The sequence below is a fragment of the Meleagris gallopavo genome, chromosome 1, assembly GCF_000146605.3.
Source record: "Meleagris gallopavo isolate NT-WF06-2002-E0010 breed Aviagen turkey brand Nicholas breeding stock chromosome 1, Turkey_5.1, whole genome shotgun sequence".
Lineage (NCBI taxonomy): Eukaryota > Metazoa > Chordata > Aves > Galliformes > Phasianidae > Meleagris > Meleagris gallopavo.
In genome coordinates, this window is record NC_015011.2 from 48333084 (window position 1) to 48355120 (window position 22037).

The 22037-nt window shown below is 48.1% G+C and overlaps 1 protein-coding gene across 1 annotated transcript in view; it reads left to right on the forward strand.

Annotated features, from left to right (window-relative positions):
- Window positions 1–21941, forward strand: part of MRTFA (myocardin related transcription factor A) — a 47180-nt gene extending 25239 nt beyond the window's left edge. The window contains exons 3-14 of the mRNA XM_010710671.3: window positions 7375–7430; window positions 9013–9088; window positions 9754–9915; window positions 11310–11485; window positions 11952–12107; window positions 12603–12856; window positions 13190–13361; window positions 13659–14765; window positions 15875–16006; window positions 17618–17836; window positions 18227–18287; window positions 18700–21941. Coding sequence (XP_010708973.1) covers window positions 7375–7430; window positions 9013–9088; window positions 9754–9915; window positions 11310–11485; window positions 11952–12107; window positions 12603–12856; window positions 13190–13361; window positions 13659–14765; window positions 15875–16006; window positions 17618–17836; window positions 18227–18287; window positions 18700–19199 — 3071 coding nt within the window. The 3' untranslated portion in view covers window positions 19200–21941. The remainder of the gene's footprint in view (window positions 1–7374; window positions 7431–9012; window positions 9089–9753; window positions 9916–11309; window positions 11486–11951; window positions 12108–12602; window positions 12857–13189; window positions 13362–13658; window positions 14766–15874; window positions 16007–17617; window positions 17837–18226; window positions 18288–18699) is intronic.
- The last annotated feature ends 96 nt before the right edge of the window (window positions 21942–22037 follow it).

Below are 22037 nucleotides of genomic sequence, written 5' to 3' on the forward strand. Positions count from 1 at the left end.
TTGTTTTTTTTTTTTAATCAATCTAAACTTTGCATTTTCTGAGTTTATAATATTTTGGGGTTTGAAGAATCATCAGTTTACCATTTGTGTTCTTACCCTTACATTGATGCTCAGCTCTTAGCTCTAATCCAGGGGCTCTTATCCATGCCAGGGCTATGAAATGAGCAAGGATTCTGAATTGTCTTGAGGTGTGTGTCCCAAATGTGGAATTCGTGGGCGCTACATGAAGACAAAAGGGTGCTGACGGAGCGCTCTTTCCACCACCTGTGTATTCCTCCTCCCCTTTCATATTCTTTCAGCATGCTGCTCTGTGATACTGCCCTGCAGAAAAATGACAGCTCCTTCTGTGCATGTGACCCCATTTTTGAATACTTTTATCTTCCATGCCTTAAGAAATGTTTTTTGGAAGTGAGGTGAAGAAAATGCCAACTGCCTTGATCCGTGGTTCAAGATTTGTGGCATACCAAACACCAAACGCTACAGGGTGGGAACCCCACCCTGAACTGACAGAGGAAGTTGTGAAGCGCACTTGCAGCTCTTTATCTCATCTTTTTACGAAAGCATATAGTAAACAAGAGATGGAAACTAGAATTTGGTTCAGAGCAGAGATGAATAGCAGCTTGCAGCAGTAGGCCTTGCCTTTGTGAATTAGTCTGAGGTTGGTTTTGGATGTGACATGAGATTCTCTTAGTCATAGCAAACAAAGATTTTAATTTGCCTTTAAGAGCCAATCTTGATTCAGTCTTTTGAATTTACCTGTAGCCTCCCTACAAATGTTGCATATCTGACCAGCTGGTTTGCACCTCAGGTATCACCTTGCTGTCTCCGAAGAGATTGGTCTTAGAGACCAAGGAAAGCCCACTGGCTGTCAGGTCTGATTGCTGACTCTGATTTTGAGATCTTAACCTATCCCAGATGGTTTTCCAGTGTCTCCTCCTCCTTCGACACTTGAGCTGTGAGGATCTGGGAAAAAACTGTCTTTTTATCCATTAGTTGGCTTCTGCAAATCTTGATGTCTTTTGTCAACTGCAGAAGCTAACGCAGTATATGGCCACTCTGACCTCTTTTTCTTAGCAGCTGGTTCAGATCTTCCTCTGCTATGTTTCGTTCTTAGAGTGGTTCTGATTTTGGTTCTGATTCCACTTTCTCACACTGGGTAACAGGAACTCAGATATCTCCATATGACTGTCTTGGAAAGCTTTGCAAGGCTTAATGTTGCTTTTTTATGCTGCTGAGTAAACTTTGAACAGAAAAGGTTGGAACCATTTTGCCTGGCCTTTTGTCTCTGCTGTTATGTTGGAGATTTGGATTTGATTTGGGTTTCACACAGAATCACAGAATTGCAGGAGTTGGAAGGGACCTCAAGAGATCATCAAGTCTGACTTCCTGCTAAGGCAGGTACCCTACAGTAAGTCCTACAGGTAGGCATCCAGACAGGTCTTGAATATCTCCATGGAAGGAGACTGCACAGTTTCTCTGTGCAATCTGTTCCAGTGCTCCATCACCCTTACTGTAAAGAAATTCTTCCATGTGTTTGTAAGGAACTTCCTGTGTTCAAGTTTTAGGCCATTACTCCTTGTCCTATCACTGCACATCACCAAGAAGAGTCTGGCCTCATCCATTTGCCTCCCGCATCCCTTTAGATATTTATAAACATTTATTGGATCCCCACTCAGTCTTCTTTTCCCCAGGCTGAACAGACCCAGGTCACTCAGCCTTTCCAGTAGATGCTCCAGGCCCTTTATCATCCTTGTGGTCCTCTTCAGGACTCCATGTAGATCCCTGTCTTTTTTGAAGTGGGGAGTCCACAACTGGACACAGTATTCTAAATGTGGCCCCACTAGGACCACCTCTCTTGACCTGCTGGCCACGCTATTTGTAAAAATACCACTGGCTTTCTTGACCACAAGGGCACACTCCTGGCTCATGGACAACCTGTTGCCCACCAGGACACCCAGCTCCTTCTCTGCAGAGCTCTCCAGCAAGTCAGCCCCTGACCTGTACTGATGAATGTGGTTCTTCCTCCTCAGGTGCAAAACTCTACTTGCATTTTGAGTTACCTTGTTCATAAGCAGCTCCACCATGACACTTTGCAGCAGTATCTCTCTTTACTTACATTTCAATATCTGCAAATGCAACTTGGATGGAGGGAACACTGAAGTTAAGCATTGCTGTTCTGAACTCTGTATCATAGGAATTAATACATTGGTTTGAAGCAAAGACGAGCAATTTCCATCTGTGCTTTGTACAGAAGGGCATTTATCATCAGAGGCAGTCCTGCATAGCTGCTGCTTAACTTTGGGATCAGATGGAAGGCCAGCAGTTCAACACAGATTAATGAAGGGGCAGTCTGACCAAATGGTGTCCGATGTGGAAGTGCATATAAAGCAAAGGTGTGTCACTGAATTCCTCCGTGCATAAAAAGTTGTCCCCATTGATACTTGCTGAATGTTTATAGAGACCAAACAGTGGAAGTGAGCATAGTGAGGTGGTGGGTGCTGTGTTTCATCAGTGACAACAGTGGTCCCCTCTGCTGGTGCAAGTTTAGATGAGTGTGGCACGCAGGCTCTTGTTCGTCACCAGTAAAAATGCATAGCTAGTGGTGGTGACTGTGTTGAAAAATAGTGTTTTGTAGCTGAGAATTTACTCTATCAAACAGTTTTACTGTGTTCATTGTATCTGCTGTAGTTTCTATGAAAGTAATTACAAGGCATTACTTTAACAGCGGCTCCCACTACAGAATGGGTTTTTAAACTCAGCCTCTCAGTCCTGACTTTGGCTGGCTGGGCAGCTTCTGCTCTGTTTTGCTGACACAATTATTTGTGGAGCTGGGCTGTAAATGAGCATACCAGTCCAGGTTGAAATAACTCTTTCAAAACAACTGTGATCTGAATCCACAAAATGCTGTCAGCGTAGTTGAGGGCTGGCGTGCTTTGTCCCAGACCCAGGTGCAAGAATGAATGAGGGCAGAACATGGAAACTCACTTTATTGAGGATGAAAATATGAATATATCATGTATAAAGAAAAGCAGGAAGGCAGGCAAAAGGAATACCTCATGGGAAAGGTGCATAGGGGGAAATCACTTAATCATTCTTAGATATATCAGCAGTAGAAAAGTACTGAGGAGGTGGAAATCCATCAGTAGCTAATAACTGCGATTGTAGTTCAGCAAGATTTCTGCCTCTAGCAGCACTCTGTTCTCATCAGGAGCTCACCTCAATTTTGCTATAGCAAGGTTGGCCATGCTGTCAGTCAGATCAAGGATTCAAACCACACTAAGTAGCAGCTGTGTGGGACTAAGCACATGCCACAGGAAGGAAGCAGCTAATTTTTGGTGACTGTTGCCTAGTATTGCTCTTGGCACAGTATAGATGCCACTGGAACATCATCTAAGAATGCCTAGTTGGAAAATATACCCAGTTTTGGACACTGTGCTTCAAGAAATATGCTGATCAATTGGAAGAAGTCCAGAAGAGAGTAAACAAGCAAAGGTCTGGGAAATGTTCTCTATAAAGGAAGGTTGAAGTAACTGGCTTTGCTCATTTTATAGAACAGAAGATTCTAGGAGAACCAAAGTTTTCAAATATATTGGGATAAATGCAAAGAGGAAGAAAATATAAGTTGTTCTCTCTAGTTATGGAAGGTAAGGCAAGGAATAATGAGGATGTATTGTAGGGAGGGAAATACAGGTTAAACATTCAGAAAGGTTTTCAAATAGTATGAACATCTAAGCCTGCAGATAGTTCCTCTGCAGTAATACTGCATTTTTTCATCAGTGGTCTTCAAGAACAATTTAGACAACTTACTATAAGGAGTAGTTGAGTATGTTGAGTATAGTTGAATACAGCTCAGCTATAGTTGAGCATATATCAGATGTGTGCAGTCAGAAAGGATGAGGTGCTTCGAGTGTCTTCATCCTTACTTTGTGGGGTTGCAGTTACTGCATTATGTACTGAGTACTGTGCATGCATGTCCTGCATCAGTGGTAGAAGGCCTGCCCCGTGCCTTTCTACCTCAGTGCGTTGTGCCAGGGCTGTTAGCAGTGCTTCTGGCTCCACCCTTTTGGCTGCTCATCTGCGGCCAAGATCAAAATGAGACAGAATACCAGATATTGTTAGGAACAGTAGAGCTTTGTTAGTGTGGATAATCTTGAGTGAGACAGATAAAGGAGCACTCAGGCGATCAAGCCAATGGGGTATGGGAGCAGGAATGGGTTGAGGGATCGGCGCCATGTGATTGGGAAGGACAGTGCTGGGAGCTGGTGGAGATGTGTGTCTGCTCACCCCGGGCCTGAACCAGCCCTGTGCCTCCCAGCTCCAGTCTTCTGCACAAGGATTTGTTGGTTTTTTTTCCCCACTCACTCTAATAAAGTTAGGGGAGGTACTGCCCAGCTCTTCCTGCCTTAGTCATTTCAAACCCGGCAAAATGTGCAGGGCTTAGTTAATTTTGGATGGAGTAGGATTTTACAACAGACACTCTTCTGTCATCTAGCCCCATCCTGGATTGCTGAGGGAACCAGTGAAGGATTTGTGCCCTCTTGACATTTCCAGAGGTCAGCTATGAAGTCCTCTGTCATATTGCCAGTGCAGAGCTGCAGCACTGCGCTTGTTTCCAAAGGAGAGACTGACATTGTTCTATGTGCGGTTCTTCCCGTAGCACTTCTGCTTTACCTTCTATTCAACTTCTTTACTTTCTATGTGATTTGAGAGAGAGGTTTTCATTTTGTTTTCATCACAGGGATGCTTTTCTCCTTCCTTTATTCTTCTTTATTGAAGGCTCCTCTTACGCTACCTGTGACATGGGTTGCACTCCCGCAGTTGACTTTTGCAACCATAAGCTGTGGCCAGGGAAATGTCACATAAAGTTCACGTCCTGCCTCACGCTGACGGCAGAAGTAGGAAAGGGAGGGTGAAGCACTCCTGTCGTGCTGACATGTTCTAGTGGCAGAGGGCCTTTGGAAACCCAAGAACAAGCTTGCTGCTTGTGTCTCCAATGTAGATTTGTATCCTGATTTATGTATCACATACTATCTTTGTCCAGGACTACCTGAGCTTGAGGAAGCTTGTACTTCACTTTTCTGCAATACATATACAATGAAATAAATGCATATTTAAGCTCAAGCACAGGCCTGTATTCAAAAGCAGATCATCTCTCTGCCTTTACTTTGCTTATCCCAAAGTGCAGTCAGCATGATCTCCTGTTAGCTAGCTTGCAAAACTTTCCCTGGTAGTTTCTCCCTGTTTGTATGGAACTTGATTGTATGGAATTTACCTTTAATCTCAGCAGGAACTGTTTGCCCCCCATCATTTGTACTCACCCACTGCTGTTAGTTCTCACTCATTTAAGCCTATTTATTCTACAAATGATCCTTTGTAGTCTGAACCTCCTCTGGTACACCAGTGTGATTGGAATTCCTCACATATTGATTGCATTCTGCTTTTTACCCCATGATGTAAATCACAGTATCACAGAATCACAGAAAAGCCAGGATTGGAAGGGACTTCAAGGATCATGATCTCCAACCCCTGCCACAGGCAGGGCCACCAACCTCCCCATTTAATACTAGACCAGGCTGCCCAGGGCCCCATCCAACCTGGCCTTGAATGCCTCCAGGGACAGGGCATCCACAACCTCTCTGGGCAGCCTGGTCCAGCACCTCACCACTTTCTCTGTAAAGAACTTCCCCCTGACATCCAACCTGAATCTTCCCTTCCTCAACTTAAAACCATTTCCCCTTGTCCTGCTGCTATCTACCCTTTCAAAGAGTTGATTCCCCTCCTGTCTGTAGGCTCCCTTTAGGTACTGAAAGGCTGCAATGAGGTCACCCCGCAGCCTTCATTTCTCCAGGCTGAACAAGCCCAGCTCCCTCAGCCTGTCCTCGTAGGGGAGGTGCTCCAGTCCCCGGATCATCTTCGTGGCTCTCCTCTGAACCCTCTCCAACAGCTCCCTGTCTTTCTTGTAATGGGGGCTCCAGACCTGGACACAGTACTCCAGATGGGGCCTCACAAGAGCAGAGTAGAGGGGGACAATGTCTGCCTTCATATTTTGCCTTTCTTGGTGCTCCATTTTATTCTGTGGGAAAAAGTTTTGAAGTGCATTGGATGTATCTTCTTGTATCGCATTTATGCACAGGCTTTATTTTTGAATAGCATTCCAGTATTTCATTATGAAGTTGCATTTGAGAAGTAGTTTAATCATTGGTCTTCAGTGAAGAAAAGCACAAGCAGACTGTATTACGTGGGACCTAGATGCAGCACTTTGGAGTTACTGACTGCACCAGTTTATAGACTTCCGTCTTCAAAAGAGCTTCAGAGTGTCTTTAAAGCTGAAAGCTCTTTGAACATTGGTGCTCAGCTTGATGGAAATTTAGAAACTCCATCAGGTAGTTTTAGATATGAATATTTCAGAAATAGGAACGAGTGATGTGCCCTTCAGCCAGCTCTGAACACAGGCCGCAGTGGGGCTGTTATGGAAAACAAGCAATTTGTGGATTTGGGAAAACCACGAGGAGTGAGCGGCAGTGACTCCACGGAGCTAGAAGTCATGTCACCTCTTTCTCCAGTTCTCCCATGGGACATGAGCTCTGTGTGCTGCGTAGGAGCCAGGCGGAGCAAGAGATTCTTCCAGGGCTAGTACAGTCCTGGACAGCAGAGGATTAGTTCCTTAAAACCTGATCCATTTTGGCTCTGCTTTTTTTTACTAGTCTGGGGGGGCAGGTGAGGAGGTCCATTAAATGGAGCGCTGCTGTTAATTCCTCAAGTTGTGGTTATCTGTCAGCAGGCAGACGCACTTTCCTGTCCAAGTGTTCTTGTTGTCATGGTAGTTTCTGTTACATGGAGCAATGTATATGTCCTGTTGTAGACCTGCAGAATCTGTAACCAGCCCATGCATGCACACAAAACACAGGTGCAAATGGAGGAAAGCTTCCTTTGACATTAAGAGGTGGTAAAGAGAATTTACAGTTCATTAGGATCCTCCCCCATGAGGATCCTTCCAACCATCTCATGCATCCCCTTGCTGTTTTGGTGCCATTCACTTACCTAAGGGTCCTAGATATTTTGTGCCATATTGAAGCTCGTAGGAAGAGTTTGTTGGGGAGTTTATTGGTGAACAGTGGATAGCTCCACTAGGAGTGTAGCCCACATTATTCCCTTCAGTAGCCCACAAAAGGTCCAGGTCAGCTCCTGTGCTGTAAGAATATGACAGTTCACACAGCTTTATGCCAGCTGGGGTCTGGTCCCGTATGCTGGAAGATGCAGGAGGCAGTTGCTGTGGGCTGTTTGTTAATTTGTTTGGCCTGGAAGGATGTGTGGTGAGAGAACTTCATCACTCGTACTCATTCTCTAAATGTTTTTTGTTTTTTTTCTTTACAGCTCTGAAAAGTCCAGCTGCATTTCACGAACAAAGAAGGAGTCTGGAACGGGCCAGGGTAAGATGCAATATGCTCTTGAAGGTTTTAGGGAAGTCAGGAGCAGTCTGTCTTGCAGTTTGGGCATCCCACAGATGTTGACACGATGCAGAAGGGAATCCTTCGCATTCTGAATGTGCAGTTACAGATGTTTTGGGTGGGATGTTTTTATTTGTGGTGCTGGTTACCCCTCAGTGAACAGTTGTAACTAAAAGCCACTGAAGATAGTACCTGGATTTTCTTTGGAGGTCACCAATATTTTTCTTCCTGTCATTCATTTACTGTATTTATTATTTTTACTGTATGTTATTATTTTTATAGTGTCTGTTTTGCCCTTCAATGATGTGGATGTCATTGAAATAGCTGATTCCACCTCTGAGGAAAGTGTGTGATTTTTTTCTTGTGTACACATGCACTTGTTTCTCTTGGACATTAGAAACAGAAAACATAGTTAATAGAGAGGATGCCAGCACTGAGATCACGCAGAACTTCTGGCTTTACAGAAAGAGGAAGGCAAGCCTGAGCTAGGCGTCCCCATCCACACTTCACCTTTGCTCACTGGGGGTTTCTTGGTGATTTCTGTTCCTCAGAAGGCCTCTGAGGATAGGGTTTTGTTGGTCTTTTTTTTTCTTTCTTTCTGATTAGTCTACAGAGAAATAAGACCTGTTATGACTGTGAGCCAAGTTCTGTTTTAAAACTAAGAGCAAGACAAGGCTAAAGAAGTAACGTGGCTGTGATAAAAACCTGCAAGGCAGTGTCAGCATTTTGAGTTTGGTGGAAGGATTGGAACAATGGATTCTGCATTAAGACCAGTGTCCCAAAGGCTTGTGCTTTTTCCTCCATTTTTTAATAGACCCTTCTTACTAAGTTATTATGCTGGTGTGGGCACCTAAGCAAGTACGATGCAGTTCTCTGATTGATTGACTTTGATGTTTATTTCCTCTCAAGATCATCAAGTTCTGATGGCCAGCACTTAGCAATCTGTTATCCACTGTGCCCAGGTGCCCTTCCTGGGACATGCACAGGTTCACAGGCCATCTCCATACATCACTCCATCCATAGCACATTCGTCAAAGATGTTGCTAAAAGCAGCTCTGGAAATGGGACTTGTAGCATTTAGAATTTGCCTGCCAAGGAAGAGCGTGGGGTCTGCAGCTTAATGAATAGCATGTCTTTAAATAAGAATATGCCTGAACCACAAATCATGCCAAATGCCAACAGCACATGAAAGTATTTGCTGTGAACAATGGAACAATATATTTATGCTGCAGTGTAAAAGGAAACATCTTGAATTTTACCCTGGCATAAGCTAGTGGTGTTACGTAAAAGGCAAAAAGAAGGCTTCTGGTCTTGAGAAAATCCTTTACAGTTTCAGTTCCGTAGGGCAGCAGTACACTTTTCTACTGAGGGAATGTCCAGCAGAAGGTCATCTTCAGAATAAACTCACTCTGTGGTGCTTTGGGATTCTGATACGCCCCTTCCTTCTTCAATGTTTATTGAGATTTCAGTAGCAACTAAAGATGGTTGCTTCTCTTGTTTGTCCAAGCTTATCTCCTGTGTCTGATCAACTAAAATTGGTTTTGCTTGTCTGTTTTTGCTGCAGACAGAGGACTATCTGAAACGGAAAATCCGGTCCCGGCCAGAGAGATCAGAGCTGGTTAGGATGCACATTCTGGAAGGTACAGCACACGTGAAACAGGAAGACACCAACAATAAGATTTGTCATAACTTATTTGGCAGCTTTCTGCTTTGCCTCCAACCCCCAAATCTTTCCATTAGTTGGGAGAGGGCAGAATATCATGCTACAGGCATGATTTCTTGGAAGAGATTCAACAATCTCTGAAGAATCTGTTATGTAAACTCAAATTGTGCAGTTTTGCGCAGCTGAGCCACAATGAAATAGAATGGGCATTGCTCTTCTGCTAGGGGAAGGCACTGTAAAATACTCAAGTGGGAAGAAGGCAGATTTGAACTAATCAATATGCACCTCAGTTTCAGAGAGGGAGTACTATCCTGCTGCTGAGTACCACATCTTTGGACACAACTGAAAGGGAAAAGATGAATGAGAATCAGGTGACATTAGTTTGAGAACAGTGAGTTTATCCTAATCTAGAGTCACAGGAGTTGTTATAGTATCTTCATAACTTCAATTTAGATATTATATATAATGTATCTATAATATCTCTGTATTAGGTAGTTATCTAGTGTAATCTGCCATTATTTTCCTATACAGCTATCTACCATTGTCTACAGTTACCTTTGTAAAGAGAAGTTAGGTATTGCTAAAGTACATAGGTTGGTCATTGTTGAACTGATGCCACTGTATTTGCTTTCCCCTGAACAGAGACCTCAGCTGAACCCTCCTTGCAGGCTAAGCAGCTGAAGCTAAAGAGAGCCAGGCTAGCAGATGACCTCAATGAGAAGATAGCACAGAGGCCAGGTCCCATGGAGCTGGTGGAGAAGAACATCTTGCCTGTGGAATCCAGCCTGAAGGAAGCTATAATAGGTGAGGCCAGAGGAGGGTCTGTGTGGAGGGCATTGCCCACAAGTGTCTGTGATTTCCTATCGTTTTGTCTGCCTGTTTAAGGGAGTGCAATCCCATCATTGTTCTTATTTTCCCATCTCAGAGCCTTTCAGCCCCCAGGATTCCGCAAAACAGAATGCCCTCTGGCACAGATAATAGTAGAGAGATGTTAAATTATGTTGTGGACATTAAATTATGAGTGTAGACATCCCAGAATAATGCAAGAGTGTTTGCATCCCCTGAGGGCTTGAAAGACTGCTGTAGATTGCATTCCCTAGATTCTCTCATTAAAAGTTTCCCCTGATACTGACATATCAGCAACCTTGGTCAGGGAGAACCCACTGAGTGACTCAGATCAGGAAAGGAGACAGAATACAAACAGGTGTGATGAAACAAAAGCTGTCTGTGAACTTACAAACTTCAGAGAATCCAACCTCTTTAAAAATAAACCAGAACAGATGTAAATCATGCCAGTGCCATTCCAAGGGCTGTAAGGAATGCTGAGGAATAACCTTCCCACCGCCTCAGCAGTGCTCTTTCCCCTCTCCCCAGACTGGGTGTTTTGTGCACGTCTGTGGTTACTCGTTCCCTCAAACACACACAGCTATTTTAAAGACAAATGGGACACAACTGTGAGCAAGGCTGCGTACTTCTCATGAAAAAAAGGAAAACGGCAGTGCTGGGGAAGACCTGGCTTAACTATTGCACAGGACATGGTTGAAGAAGAGAAAGAGTGAGCTTGTGAGATGGCATATTAGAGATGTGGCTTCCTTCTGACTCTGAGCAGAACACATCTCCATGGATTTCAGTTACAGATGCAAATGATAGTATTTTCTGCTTACCAGGATTAATTTGAGATAAGTTGCTGTTTGTGGGATGTGTAGACAGACAGAAATGTTAATAGCAGTCCGGGCCACTAAATCCACAGACCCTGTTGCTTATAAGACTAGAGGACAACTCAGGATTCTGTCTTGAAGAGTGATTCTATCTTCCACCACCTCGGGTGAACACCAAAGAAAGCATGACTCAGCCCTTTGCTGACTGACGTTTTCTTTGGTGCCACATGGTCAGCAAATAGGCCCTGCTTCAGCTCTGGGTTTGGCTTGAGTAGCTCATGTTGTGCTTCTTGATCTCATCTTGTGGAGAAGCAAGAGAAGTGGTTCACCCCAGTCTACATCTGTGTATTCTGCTGATAGCAGAGATGAATATAAACACTTCAAATGGATCCAACTTGGGTTTCATTTTCTCTTTTTTGTATGATACTTTAACTCAGAGACAGTTCTCCATACCTTCATTTTCTTTGTGAAACATCTAGTGGCAAGTGAAACAATTTCTAATTCCACTTGGAAGCCCATGGCCAATGTTTGTATTTTCAGTTGGACAGGTGAACTACCCAAAGGTTGCAGACAATTCCTCCTTCGACGAGGACAGCAGTGATGCCCTCTCCCCAGAACAGCCAGCCAGCCATGAGTCCCAGGGGTCTGTCCCATCGCCGATGGACTCACGGATTTGTGACCCTCTCCCTAGCACCACTGGCACATCACTAGCTCAGGTGAGAACGTGGTGGCCTCCTTCAGTGCCCTGGAGCTTCACAGCTACTGCTGATTCATGGCAAAGGATCCTAAAATGCAAGGCTAAGAGACTCCGAAAAGGTCACTGGTGGAGCATAATCAGTGAGATTTCACAAGGGTCTTAGCTCCATGTGGCACAGGTGAAGTTCTCTGGTCATTCAGAAGTGCCCATAGTGGTGTCGTGGGGAATGGGACAGTCTTGGCTGGTGAGGCAGGCTGGGCAAGTGTGCAACTGATTCAGGCAGGACATGCAAGTGTAGGACTTTGATTCCGTCTCTGCGCTTGGAAGTTGTGGTGCTTCTTGGGGACAAATGGAGTGGGTTAAAGGAATCTAATCAATCACTTGAATAGTCTGTTGCCTCCCCTTAAGTGGTCACTTCCCACCATTCTGTTAAAATGCTTCCCTCCTTGTACGTGTACTCATTATGCCTTTCTCTATCCCTGCAGGGTACATCCCAATTGCAGATTAGTGCAGACTCCAATGAAACACTTTTCCTTCCTGAACAGCCACCCCCGCCTCTGCCACCTCCACCTCTTCTGCCCCCCAGTCTTACCAATGGAGCAGCTCTTCCTGCTGCCAAGCCCCCACCGACGCTCATTAAGGTATTCTGGATGGTTTCTTCATTGGTGTAGTCAGAAAAAAAATGAGATGATTATTCTGAAGAAGACTTGGAGTTGAAAGTGCTATGTTAACAGAAGCTAAGAAGGCTTATATACCAGTGTCTTCCTCTGACCCTATTTGAGCAACATATTTAATAGGTTCTTCTATTCCATGAGCTGTTCACCTTCTTTGAAATGGGTCCTAAATGTAGAACATTTTGAAACAGTTGGTGTTATTTATGAGTTAGTGAGCCTGATGGACGAGTGGTCTGGTGTGCTGGGAAAGATGAATGGCTGCTTTGCTGTGAGCGGTGTTACAGTGCTCCTGTGGGTGCTGTGGCTGCAGTATTGCTTGAGTTAGGGAGGCATGGAAAGGCCCTTTGGTCAAATGTGGAGAATTTTGAAACAAAAATCCCAGCGCACTTTCTGGTTTATGTGGGGCCTTGTGTTATTTCAGGGTATCCATTTTTATTTGCTTCCTTCTTTTCTTCTGAATAGCAAAGCCAGCCCAAGTCTGCTAGTGAGAAGTCTCAGCGCAGTAAGAAAGCCAAGGAGCTGAAGCCGAAAGTCAAGAAGCTTAAATATCATCAGTATATTCCCCCGGACCAAAAGCAGGACAAGGGAGCTCCTCCCATGGATTCATCCTATGCCAAAATACTGCAGCAGCAGCAACTCTTTCTCCAGCTTCAGATCCTCAACCAGCAGCAGCAGCAGCACTACAACTATCAGACCATCCTGCCAGCTCCACCAAAGTATGGGTCCTAGGTGTAGCTCTCTTAGCAAGGCCTTTCCCAGTGCTATTACCAAACACGTTGTGTTCTATGTGTGTGGTGTGGTGAACGGGTGTGATGCACTCAGTCTTCTTGGGTTATAGTGGGCCTCAGAAAGGGCCAGTGTTGGAGATGAGCATAGCCAAGGGATGGATATAGCCAAAGGCGTGCTTTAATACTTAGGGTGTTTCTGGACCTGTATGATTGTTGGCATACATAGGTACGCAGATCCTCTCAGCAGGCTGCTCCTGTACTGAGGGCCCCCAGTGCCTTTCTGCCTTGGTTTTGATGGCTGTGGTTTCTCTTTTCCTGCAGGCCTCCAGGAGAGCAGCAGACTGGTGCCAGTGCCCCAGCCGTACGCAGTCTCTCTGCTGCAGTCAATAGCACATCTTCGGTATCTTCTGGTTCCGGTGGGCTGATGCGACAAAACAGTAATGCTGCAGTGGGCAAGCCAGGCCCTCTCCCTGCCAACCTGGATGAGATGAAGGTAAAAGTCGGTGCTGCTCTCAGTCCTGTGGAATTGGAACTGTTGGTTTTTTTTTGCTATTGTCAGTGATGAGAGTGAGCACTGAGTCACCTTTCTGCCCTGGAGCAGAGCTGAGATGGACTGGTAGGAGCTAAGGCTAACAGCTGGCAGTGCTGCCCTGCAGCCTGGACCTGAGATGCAAGTCTGCTGGCATGCAGGGGGTCAGCTTGTTCCTTTGCCCTAGGGCTCTGGCAGCTGGTAATAGTTGTGGTTATTGTGCTTACTGTCTTAATGTTGCCCTCTTTCAACCCCCATTAGGTGGCAGAGCTGAAGCAAGAGCTGAAGCTGAGGGCCTTGCCTGTCTCGGGCACAAAGACGGAACTGATTGAGCGGCTCAGAGCTTACCAAGAGCAGAACGGCGCAGCCGGCCAAACAGCCTCCACTCCCAAGCCCAGCACAGCAGCCATTCTCCCCAAAGCTGCTGAGGTGGTGGTTGCTTTCCCAGCTGCCAGGCTGAGCACGGGGCCAGCCCTAGTCACCACTGGCATCGCACCAGCGGAAGTAGTTGTGGCCACGGTCACTGGTGGCGGCGTGATGAAGTTTGGCAGCACCGGCTCGACTCCACCTGTTTCTCCCACTCCTTCAGAACGCTCACAAATGAGCACAGGGGATGAGAATTCAGCCACTGGGGACACCTTTGGAGAGATGGTGACTTCGCCTCTGACCCAACTCACCCTGCAGGCGTCTCCAGTGCAGTTCCTGGTGAAGGAAGAGAGCTCCAAGTCTGCCTCCTGCAGCGTCAGCGCGGCACCCAGGTCGGAGCGGTGCAGCACAGGGAACAGCAGGGATGCAGAAGTTAGGGACAAAGATCAGATGCTGCAGGAAAAGGACAAACAGATTGAGGAGCTCACCCGCATGCTGAAGCAGAAGCAGCAGTTGGTTGAGATGCTCAGACTGCAGCTGGAGCAGGAGAAACGCGCTCAGCAGTCGCTACCAGCCCCGGCGGCTGTGGGAGAAGGAACAGCTCTCGCCTCCAATCCCGTAGCGTTTGGTATCCAGGTCAAGAGTGAAAATGGTTTCCCGAGCTGCCAGTATGCAAAGCAATCCAGTGGCCAAACCGACCAATTCAATCCCACACCAACCTCTAGCCAAATGGACACTTCGAACCCAAGCCCAGTGCCAAAGAAAGCCGTGATGGTGAAGCAGGAGGTGCCAGCCACAGAAGCAGAGCCGCCGTGCCAGTCCCACAGCCCGCGGCTGTTCGTTGGCCAGCAAGGGAGCGACCTGATCAAGGGCACTCCTCCCCCAACCCTCATCACCGACTCCACAGGGACCCACATCGTCCTCACCGTGACCAAGCAGAGCGCTGAGAGGCAGGGCCTCTCACCCCAGGGGAAGGCAGTGAGCAGCTGCCCGACCCCACAGGTAGGCAAAGCTCAGATCCCAATCCCACTGCTGCTGTCGGGTTCCCCTCTTCCTCTTCGTGCTAGGGTCTAGGTTACCATAGGATCACTTCCTATGTTGGAAGTGAATGCCAAAATAAATGCCCAGACACTTGTGATGGTGGCTAGTAGTTCACGGCTATGTACATCAGAGCAGTATAAAGACTGCAATTTGGCTGTGCTGAGTTGTGTACAGCAATGCATGTCTGTGCATCACAGGCTGTCCAGCGCTCTCAAAAACACACGATTCTCTCTCCCATGAGGCAAGATCTCAGGCTTGGAGGACAAGGGTTTGCAGGCACATTTTGCTACTTCTCGAAAGGACAACTGTGCCTGTGGCATTAGAAAAAGCAGGGTGTATTTCACCCCTTGTTCCTTATTGGAGAGATTGTACTCAGAGTGATAGATACATCACTTTGTCTGCTGAGAGCTGCAGTCAGACCCTGAGAGCAGACTTTTGCATCTTGACTGCTCTGTTTTAATGCATGTCAATATTTCAGGGCTAGCAGAGTCTTTCATCAGCGATGATCCACTATTCCCCTGTTGGCATGAATCCAGCACTTAGCAGAAATGTTCTAAGAGCTTTTTCCAGGAAGGCATAAATGTGCTTTATGGCATAAGTCAAACTCCAGCATCTTCCATGGAATCAGGGAAAATTTCCATTCTCTGCTGCCACATTTCTTGTGCCTGCTGCAGAGCAGTGGCAGTGTCTGCTATCAGTGACAGGCCCTGAGCAGGCTGCATTTGCTGTGCAGCAGACGAGATGCAAATCAGCTAAATGCCAGTGCTCAGCATCACCCCTCATACTGCAGCTCCAGCTGCTGCTCCAGAAATGCATGGATTAGCGGTAGGTGCTGTGGCAGAGCTGCCAGTCTGAGGAAGCCATGGAGAGCCAAGGGGGTTAGCCTGGCACTGCCTTCTCATTGAGGATGCCAAATCCTGCTGCAGTTTGATTTCTCTGCTTGATAAGACAGAATGATTGCATTTCATAAAGATTAAAGAGTGAGGAAAAACAGACTTCATAAATCCTTTAAGAATCACAATTAGCTCCACGTTGTGTCAGGGGAACAGTTTCTCACTTCTTCTTTCCAGAGAGTACAATCATCGCCCACTAAAACTTCCAGCCAACCGCAGTGTCAGCCACCTGCAAGCACTCCTCAGCAGCCCACACCACAGCAGCAGCAGCAGCAGCAGCCCAGAGGCCTGAACCAACCTGTCAGAAAGGTAGCGTGCCGCCTGCTTGCTTTTTCCCTTTGTTTTCCTTTGCCTGCTGCAGGGTTTGTAGCACTGGGTGGGAGGGAACACATTCACCTACTCCTGATCAGAGACCATCATCACAACTAGTGAGGGCCCAAAGCAGCTTCTGCCACAGCTGGGTGAAATACCAGCCAGTGTTTCTGCAGGGGTTTCTACCAATTAAAAACAATGAGAGGTCAGAGTGGGCGGCCTGGGCTTGTAATGGTGCTCACGATTCCTGAAGGATTGCTGCTGAAATGAAGAGGTGGTTGCTCTGCAGAGATCATACCAGTTCATTGTGTCTTTGTGATGTGCAGTGCAGACTGGAGAAAGAGAGCACCTCTGGCATCATCCCTTCTCCAAGTGACAGCTGTAAAGACATCCTGCTATGCACCTCCTCCCTTGCTAGCCCACATCAGGGATGACTTAGCTCGCTCTCTACCATGTAATTAAGAGACAGAAATATTTCTACAAAGAATTTTTAGACTTTGAAGGGTCATTTCTGAGTCAGGTCCTGGAAAGGATAAAAAGATAGGATTAATTTCTAGCATAGACATAGTGGGACACCCATTTTGCAAAGGCTCGGTACCTTAGTTCACATTGAGACCTTTGAGGAAATGCAGAAGGTAAATGAAGAAACTGATTTCCCTTAGAATTCCTTGGCTTGCATGCTGTGGAAGCATCTGGAGCAACTCCCCAAATCCTTTTGCCTCCCTGCAGAGTCAGAAGCCAGGCCTGCAGGTTGTCACAGCACACATTGTCTTTCTCAGCTCCTACAAACCTGCAGCCTTTCTGCTTCGATGGCTTCCAGAGAGGGTCCCTGAAAGCTTGTGCCCCTCTCAGGCAGACAGCAAACCCCAGAGCAGCTCAGCAGGCAGGCGCCTGGGGCTGCGTCTGTACACAGAAGCCACAGAGAAGACAGAGATTTCCAGGGAAAACAGGATGAGGTAGTCGACACGTAAAAGGCTCAAACTGCCTGGGGATCACTGCTCTGGCAGAGCAAGTGTCAGTGTGGTTCACTCGTAACCACTGCAGAGGCAAAGACCCCATCCACATGGTAACATTTCTTTTGGGCAGCAGTGTGCTGATTCATCTGGTGAAGCTGAGTCACCAGCTCCGCTTCCTGCAGCAACACTTGGGGTTTCCTTTGGAGACCTCTGGTACTGCTGAGTGCTCTGGTGATCTTCACACCCTCAGGCTGTGGAATTTGCTGCTAATGAAACCTGCCTGTGTCCCCAAATCAGGCGTTGGAGGAGAAGAGAGGAGGATAAAGGAGAGGGCCTGGCTTGGAGGTTGAACAAATCAAGGGAAGTGTCCTCTTTCAAAGTGCCAGGAGTTCCCCACTCAGACCGATGAAGCTTTCCCCATCATGGAGCAGCCTGATGGCGGTTTGTGGTGTGGTTGTCTTAGCATAAAAAATATCAGCGAGAGATTTCCAGCTGAGTTGAGGGGAAGTCTGTGTCATCGGGGCATAGTGCATGGAGTGCACAGAAGCCAGGCTGCTAAGAGGAGCAGTGCCCAGGCAAGAGGAGGTGTGACAGTCGCTAAAGAAACCATAAGCTTTTCCCTGATCATTCCTTCTGTCTTTGCTCTGCACAGCCCTCATCCCAGCCCAGCTCTCCTGCCGCCCCCTCCCCTTCCCAGATGGACCTGGAGCAACAGCAGCAGCAGCAGCAGCAGCAGCAGCAGCAGAAGCAGCAGAAGCAGCAGCATACGTCGCTTTTTGGACCTCCTCCACCACCTCTCCCTGTCCCCTCAGTCCCACTGAAAGAGCCACCGGGCTATGAAGAGGCCATGAAGCAGCAGCCAAAGACCCAGGTGAGAACAGGAGGAAAGGTGCTGCTGTAATTCCATTTAGATTCCTGACCTGGGCCACTGAAGGAGAACAGAGACAAAACAGCCCCTTCTGAACCTTCTTATCTGAATTCCTTCTTGAAATTCATTCTGGAGGGGCTGGGGAAGATCCCATGCCCAGGTAAAGATCCCAAACTGGTCAGTGCCCAGTGGGTGTTAGAGCAGTTGCTGACTGCACCTTCACCTCCAGTAGCAGCCTGGGATCATGGAGGAGTCTGGTGCCATGCCTCTGTGTGCTGTCCCTGCAGTGACAGCCCCGTTACTGGGATGAGGGAGGAGAGCCAGCAGCCAAGCGTCTTGCTGGAGGGAAGCTCCCCTGTAATAAGAAGCTAATCCTGTGCTTTCTCTCCCTAGGAGAATGGCTGTTCCAGCCAGCAGATGGATGACTTGTTTGACATTCTCATAGAAAGCGGAGGTAAGGAGACAAACCTGCATTTCCCAGCCAGTGGGTTTGACCTGGGGATTATAGAGCACTGACGGGAGCACGTGTCATGACCCAGCTCTTTGCTTCTGTGTCCCTAGCAGTCATTAAAGCACCAAGGGAGATGTCAGATGGGCATTAATAGGATCGAAAAGCTTCTTGGTTGCTGTGCTGCATCAGCTGTGGGCACGTCTCTGCTCTGAGCCAATGCCTGGGTTCCCTGTGGGCAGACCACAAACTGCCTTCAGGCAGCAGAACGCAGGCATGGGCAGATTCCTTATCCCTGTCTGTGCTCAGTGATGGTTCGGTCCTGGGGGGGGTCCAGGTTGCCATGCTGGGTGGAAGGGATCGCTGCGGTGTTTGGCCACGCGTTTCCTCACTGGCTGGCGTGTTTGTTCCCTTGCAGAGATTTCTGCTGACTTCAAGGATCAGTCATCCCCAGCTGGAAAAGAACCACCTGCAGCCCCGGCCTGCTCCTCACCGCCCAGCAGCCACCATTCCTCAGAGCTGGCGGTGCCGGTGTCGCTGGGGCAGACGGTGCCCGTGGGGCGGCTGGAGGACTTCCTGGAGAGCAGCACCGGCCTCCCGCTGCTGACGGCAGGCCACGACGGGCCTGAGCCCCTGTCCTTGATCGATGACCTCCACAGTGAGATGCTGAGCAGCTCGGCCATCCTGGACCACCCGCCTTCACCCATGGACACCTCGGAATTGCACTTTGCTCACGAGCCGTCCGGGGGCATAGCCTTGGATCTGGCTGAGGCTAATTTGGACAGCATGGACTGGCTGGAGTTGCCAGGGGGATCTGTCATGAGCCTGGCCCCCCTCAGCACCACGGCTCCCAGCCTCTTTTCCACAGACTTCCTTGATGGACATGATCTGCAGCTGCACTGGGATTCGTGCTTGTAACTCTGTGAGCAGAGACTGAAGGGAATGGGTGCGGGAGGGCACGGGCATGCAGGGGGAAGAGGCCAGTCAACCAAAAGAAACCCCAGAAACAAAAGAAAAGAAAAAAAAAAGGAGCTCCTAGTATCCATACTCCTCTCCCCACAGTGTTCCTCCTCTATGAAGCCAGCAGTAGCAGCAAAGGCAGACCCATGGCTTAAACCACTGCCAGCAGAGCAGTGAGGTCAGGAGAATGGCTGCAGCTCTGGGTCGAGAGCAGAGCTGGCAGCCCCGCTCCCTCCTGCAGGATGTGGGCATAGAGCTGCAGGTAACAAATGCTTCCTGCAGCAAGACAGTGTGCGACCGGACCCCAGCCCTTCTGAAAGCAGTATCCCACTCCTTGCTGGCAGATCTGGGGCATTAAGCTGCCCCAGTTAATGGTTGCGGAAGGGGATTATTCTACCTCTGGAGCAGGGCACAGAGGAGGGAGCTGCCAGGAGGGCTGCCTGCTGCCCCTGTGCCATCCGTCAGGGGTCACCTCTGCCACAGGGCTGTAAGGAACAGGCAGAACAGGCACCTTTTCCAAATACAGCCAAAGGAAACCGGAGTTTCCCACCAACCTGGTACTCTCTGAGGTGGTTTCTTAAGTCCTGCTGAGCTTGGCAAAGGCTGCCCACTTGCTTCACTTGCTTTGGGCTGCAAAAATAGACTTTTAAGGTGCTAAAATCCAGGTTAGATCTGTCCTCCACTGACCCAGGTCTCCAGCTCTGCCTGGAATCAGCCTGCAGCCACTCTGTTCACTGCCCCCAAGCTGAGCAGGGCATCAGCCCACTGTCCCGGGGAGTGCAGAGGGGCACAGCTGCCATCAAGTAACATATCATTAAGGGCCACGTGCAATCTTTCTCCTGCCTTCAGCTGTGCTACTGCCTCCCTGCAGCAGGTGACCCAGGTGTAAAGAAGAGCTCCTCCCACCTCCAAAACTGCCCTCCAGCCCCAAGGAGGGAAGGATGTCAGCCTCAGCAGCAAGGAAAGGGAAGAGGCACTGCTGAGAGGGTTTGTGCTAGCTCAGGAGTGCAACTGTGGGGGGCCCCTTTCTGAGGAGAACAGATGGGCTTCTGTCTCTGCTTGCTGTGCCCACACCTCAGTGTTAAGAGGCAAACACAGCAATCAGCTGTGGCCTGGTACCTCCATTCCTGTACACTTGCAGCCCCACGGTACTCACTGTCAGGAACTGACCTGGCAGCTGGTTGAGCTCACACTTGCAGTGCAGCTGGGAGAAAGTCCTGCCTTCCTGAGCCTGATCTGCTTGTCAGCTACATGGGGAGCCACTTTCTTAATCATTTGTGGGGGATGCCTGCTGACAGCTGCCTTTCTGCCCCCACTCCTTCTGTTGCCCAAGCCCCAGTCCCATCATAAAAACCAGTAACTGGGACTGGGGGACCACCCCTGCCCTTTCCCTCCACTCTTGCCTTCCTCACTTCTCATTTCTCAGGCCCAGCACGATTTTGGTGGTTGGGCGTTGTGTGTACTGGGAAGCAGGAACCTGGCACAGGGGAGCAGAGGCAGGAGCACATTAGAAATCATGTTGCAGAGCTCTCGCAGCACGGGCCCTGACTCTGCTTTGAGATATGAGCAAGGACAGTATTAGAGCCCCCCCAGGACAGCTGACTGGCCATGGGACCACATGGCACAGGAGGCAGACAGCATAGGAGAAAAGTATGGCAGGGGAGCAGGGAGGGGGCAGGAAGATCTTTCCTCCATGAAGTATTTCACATGTTAAGGAGGAAAAATGAGGCTGCCTTTTCCTCAAACTCAAGCAAAATCAGCTGCTTTTAGCCTTCAGAGAGTAGCAGCTCCCTCAAAAAGAAACACCTGCGTGATTTCTTTGGTACAAATAATCACGAAGTGGCAACCAGCAAATAAAGAATGAAAGTATCCAAGTGCAATTTGCTCCTACAGAAGGTGGGAGCATTCCACCTGCACCCCAGGCCTGACTCAGCTATGGATCTTTGTGCTGGGCCGGGGCCCCCAGTCCTTGCTGGCAGAGCTGCCAGCGCCCCTTACTGGTTTCACCCTTCCCCTGGGTGAGTGGCAAAAGGCTCAGTTCCTATGCACTGCTGTTCGCCTTTGCTTACCCTCCTCCCCTTGCAAAAGCTGTAGGAATACATTACATTGGCCCAATGTACTTGAAACCAGCTGAGGAACGCAGCGAGCCTGCCAGGGCCCTCTGCACAAAGGGCTTCTGCCAGCACAGCAGCGATAACCTGGTAGCTAAGGGCAGTGGAACGGGGCGTCTCATCCCAGAAAATAGAGGTCTTTTCCCCAAGATGTGCCCAGAGCAGGCTAGCCCAGTTCTCTGCTTTCTTACTATTATTTGTTTGAATAATAGTTCAATAGTTCTTTGTTGGAAGAGGTATTCCCCTGGACATACATTTCTGCACCCACTGGGAGAAACAAAAAGTCTGATGTTCTGCCTCTACCTTGAATGTAATCCTGAATCTTTCTGCTGTAACCACTACTTGTTTGTAACGTGTATTTGACTAGCACGAACTCTCCCTTCCACTATGCAGCAAACGGCGAGGGGTGATCGGCACCGTCTGAGACGGATGGTGTTGGGGTGTCGGATCCAGAGCGAGTATTCAACTGGAAAAGGATAAGAGTGACAAGTTAATGGGGGAGAGAATGGATCTTTAAATTGAATTATTTTTTCAGTTACAAATATTTGAAAGAAAAAAAAAACATTTTATTAAAAAAATTCCAAACGGCCACGTGCTCAGAAGCTTCTCTGTGGTGCTGGTGGGAGGGCCTGACGCTGCTGCCTGTTCCAGCTGAGGGTGGGTGAGCTCTCTGGTCCTTCCAAAA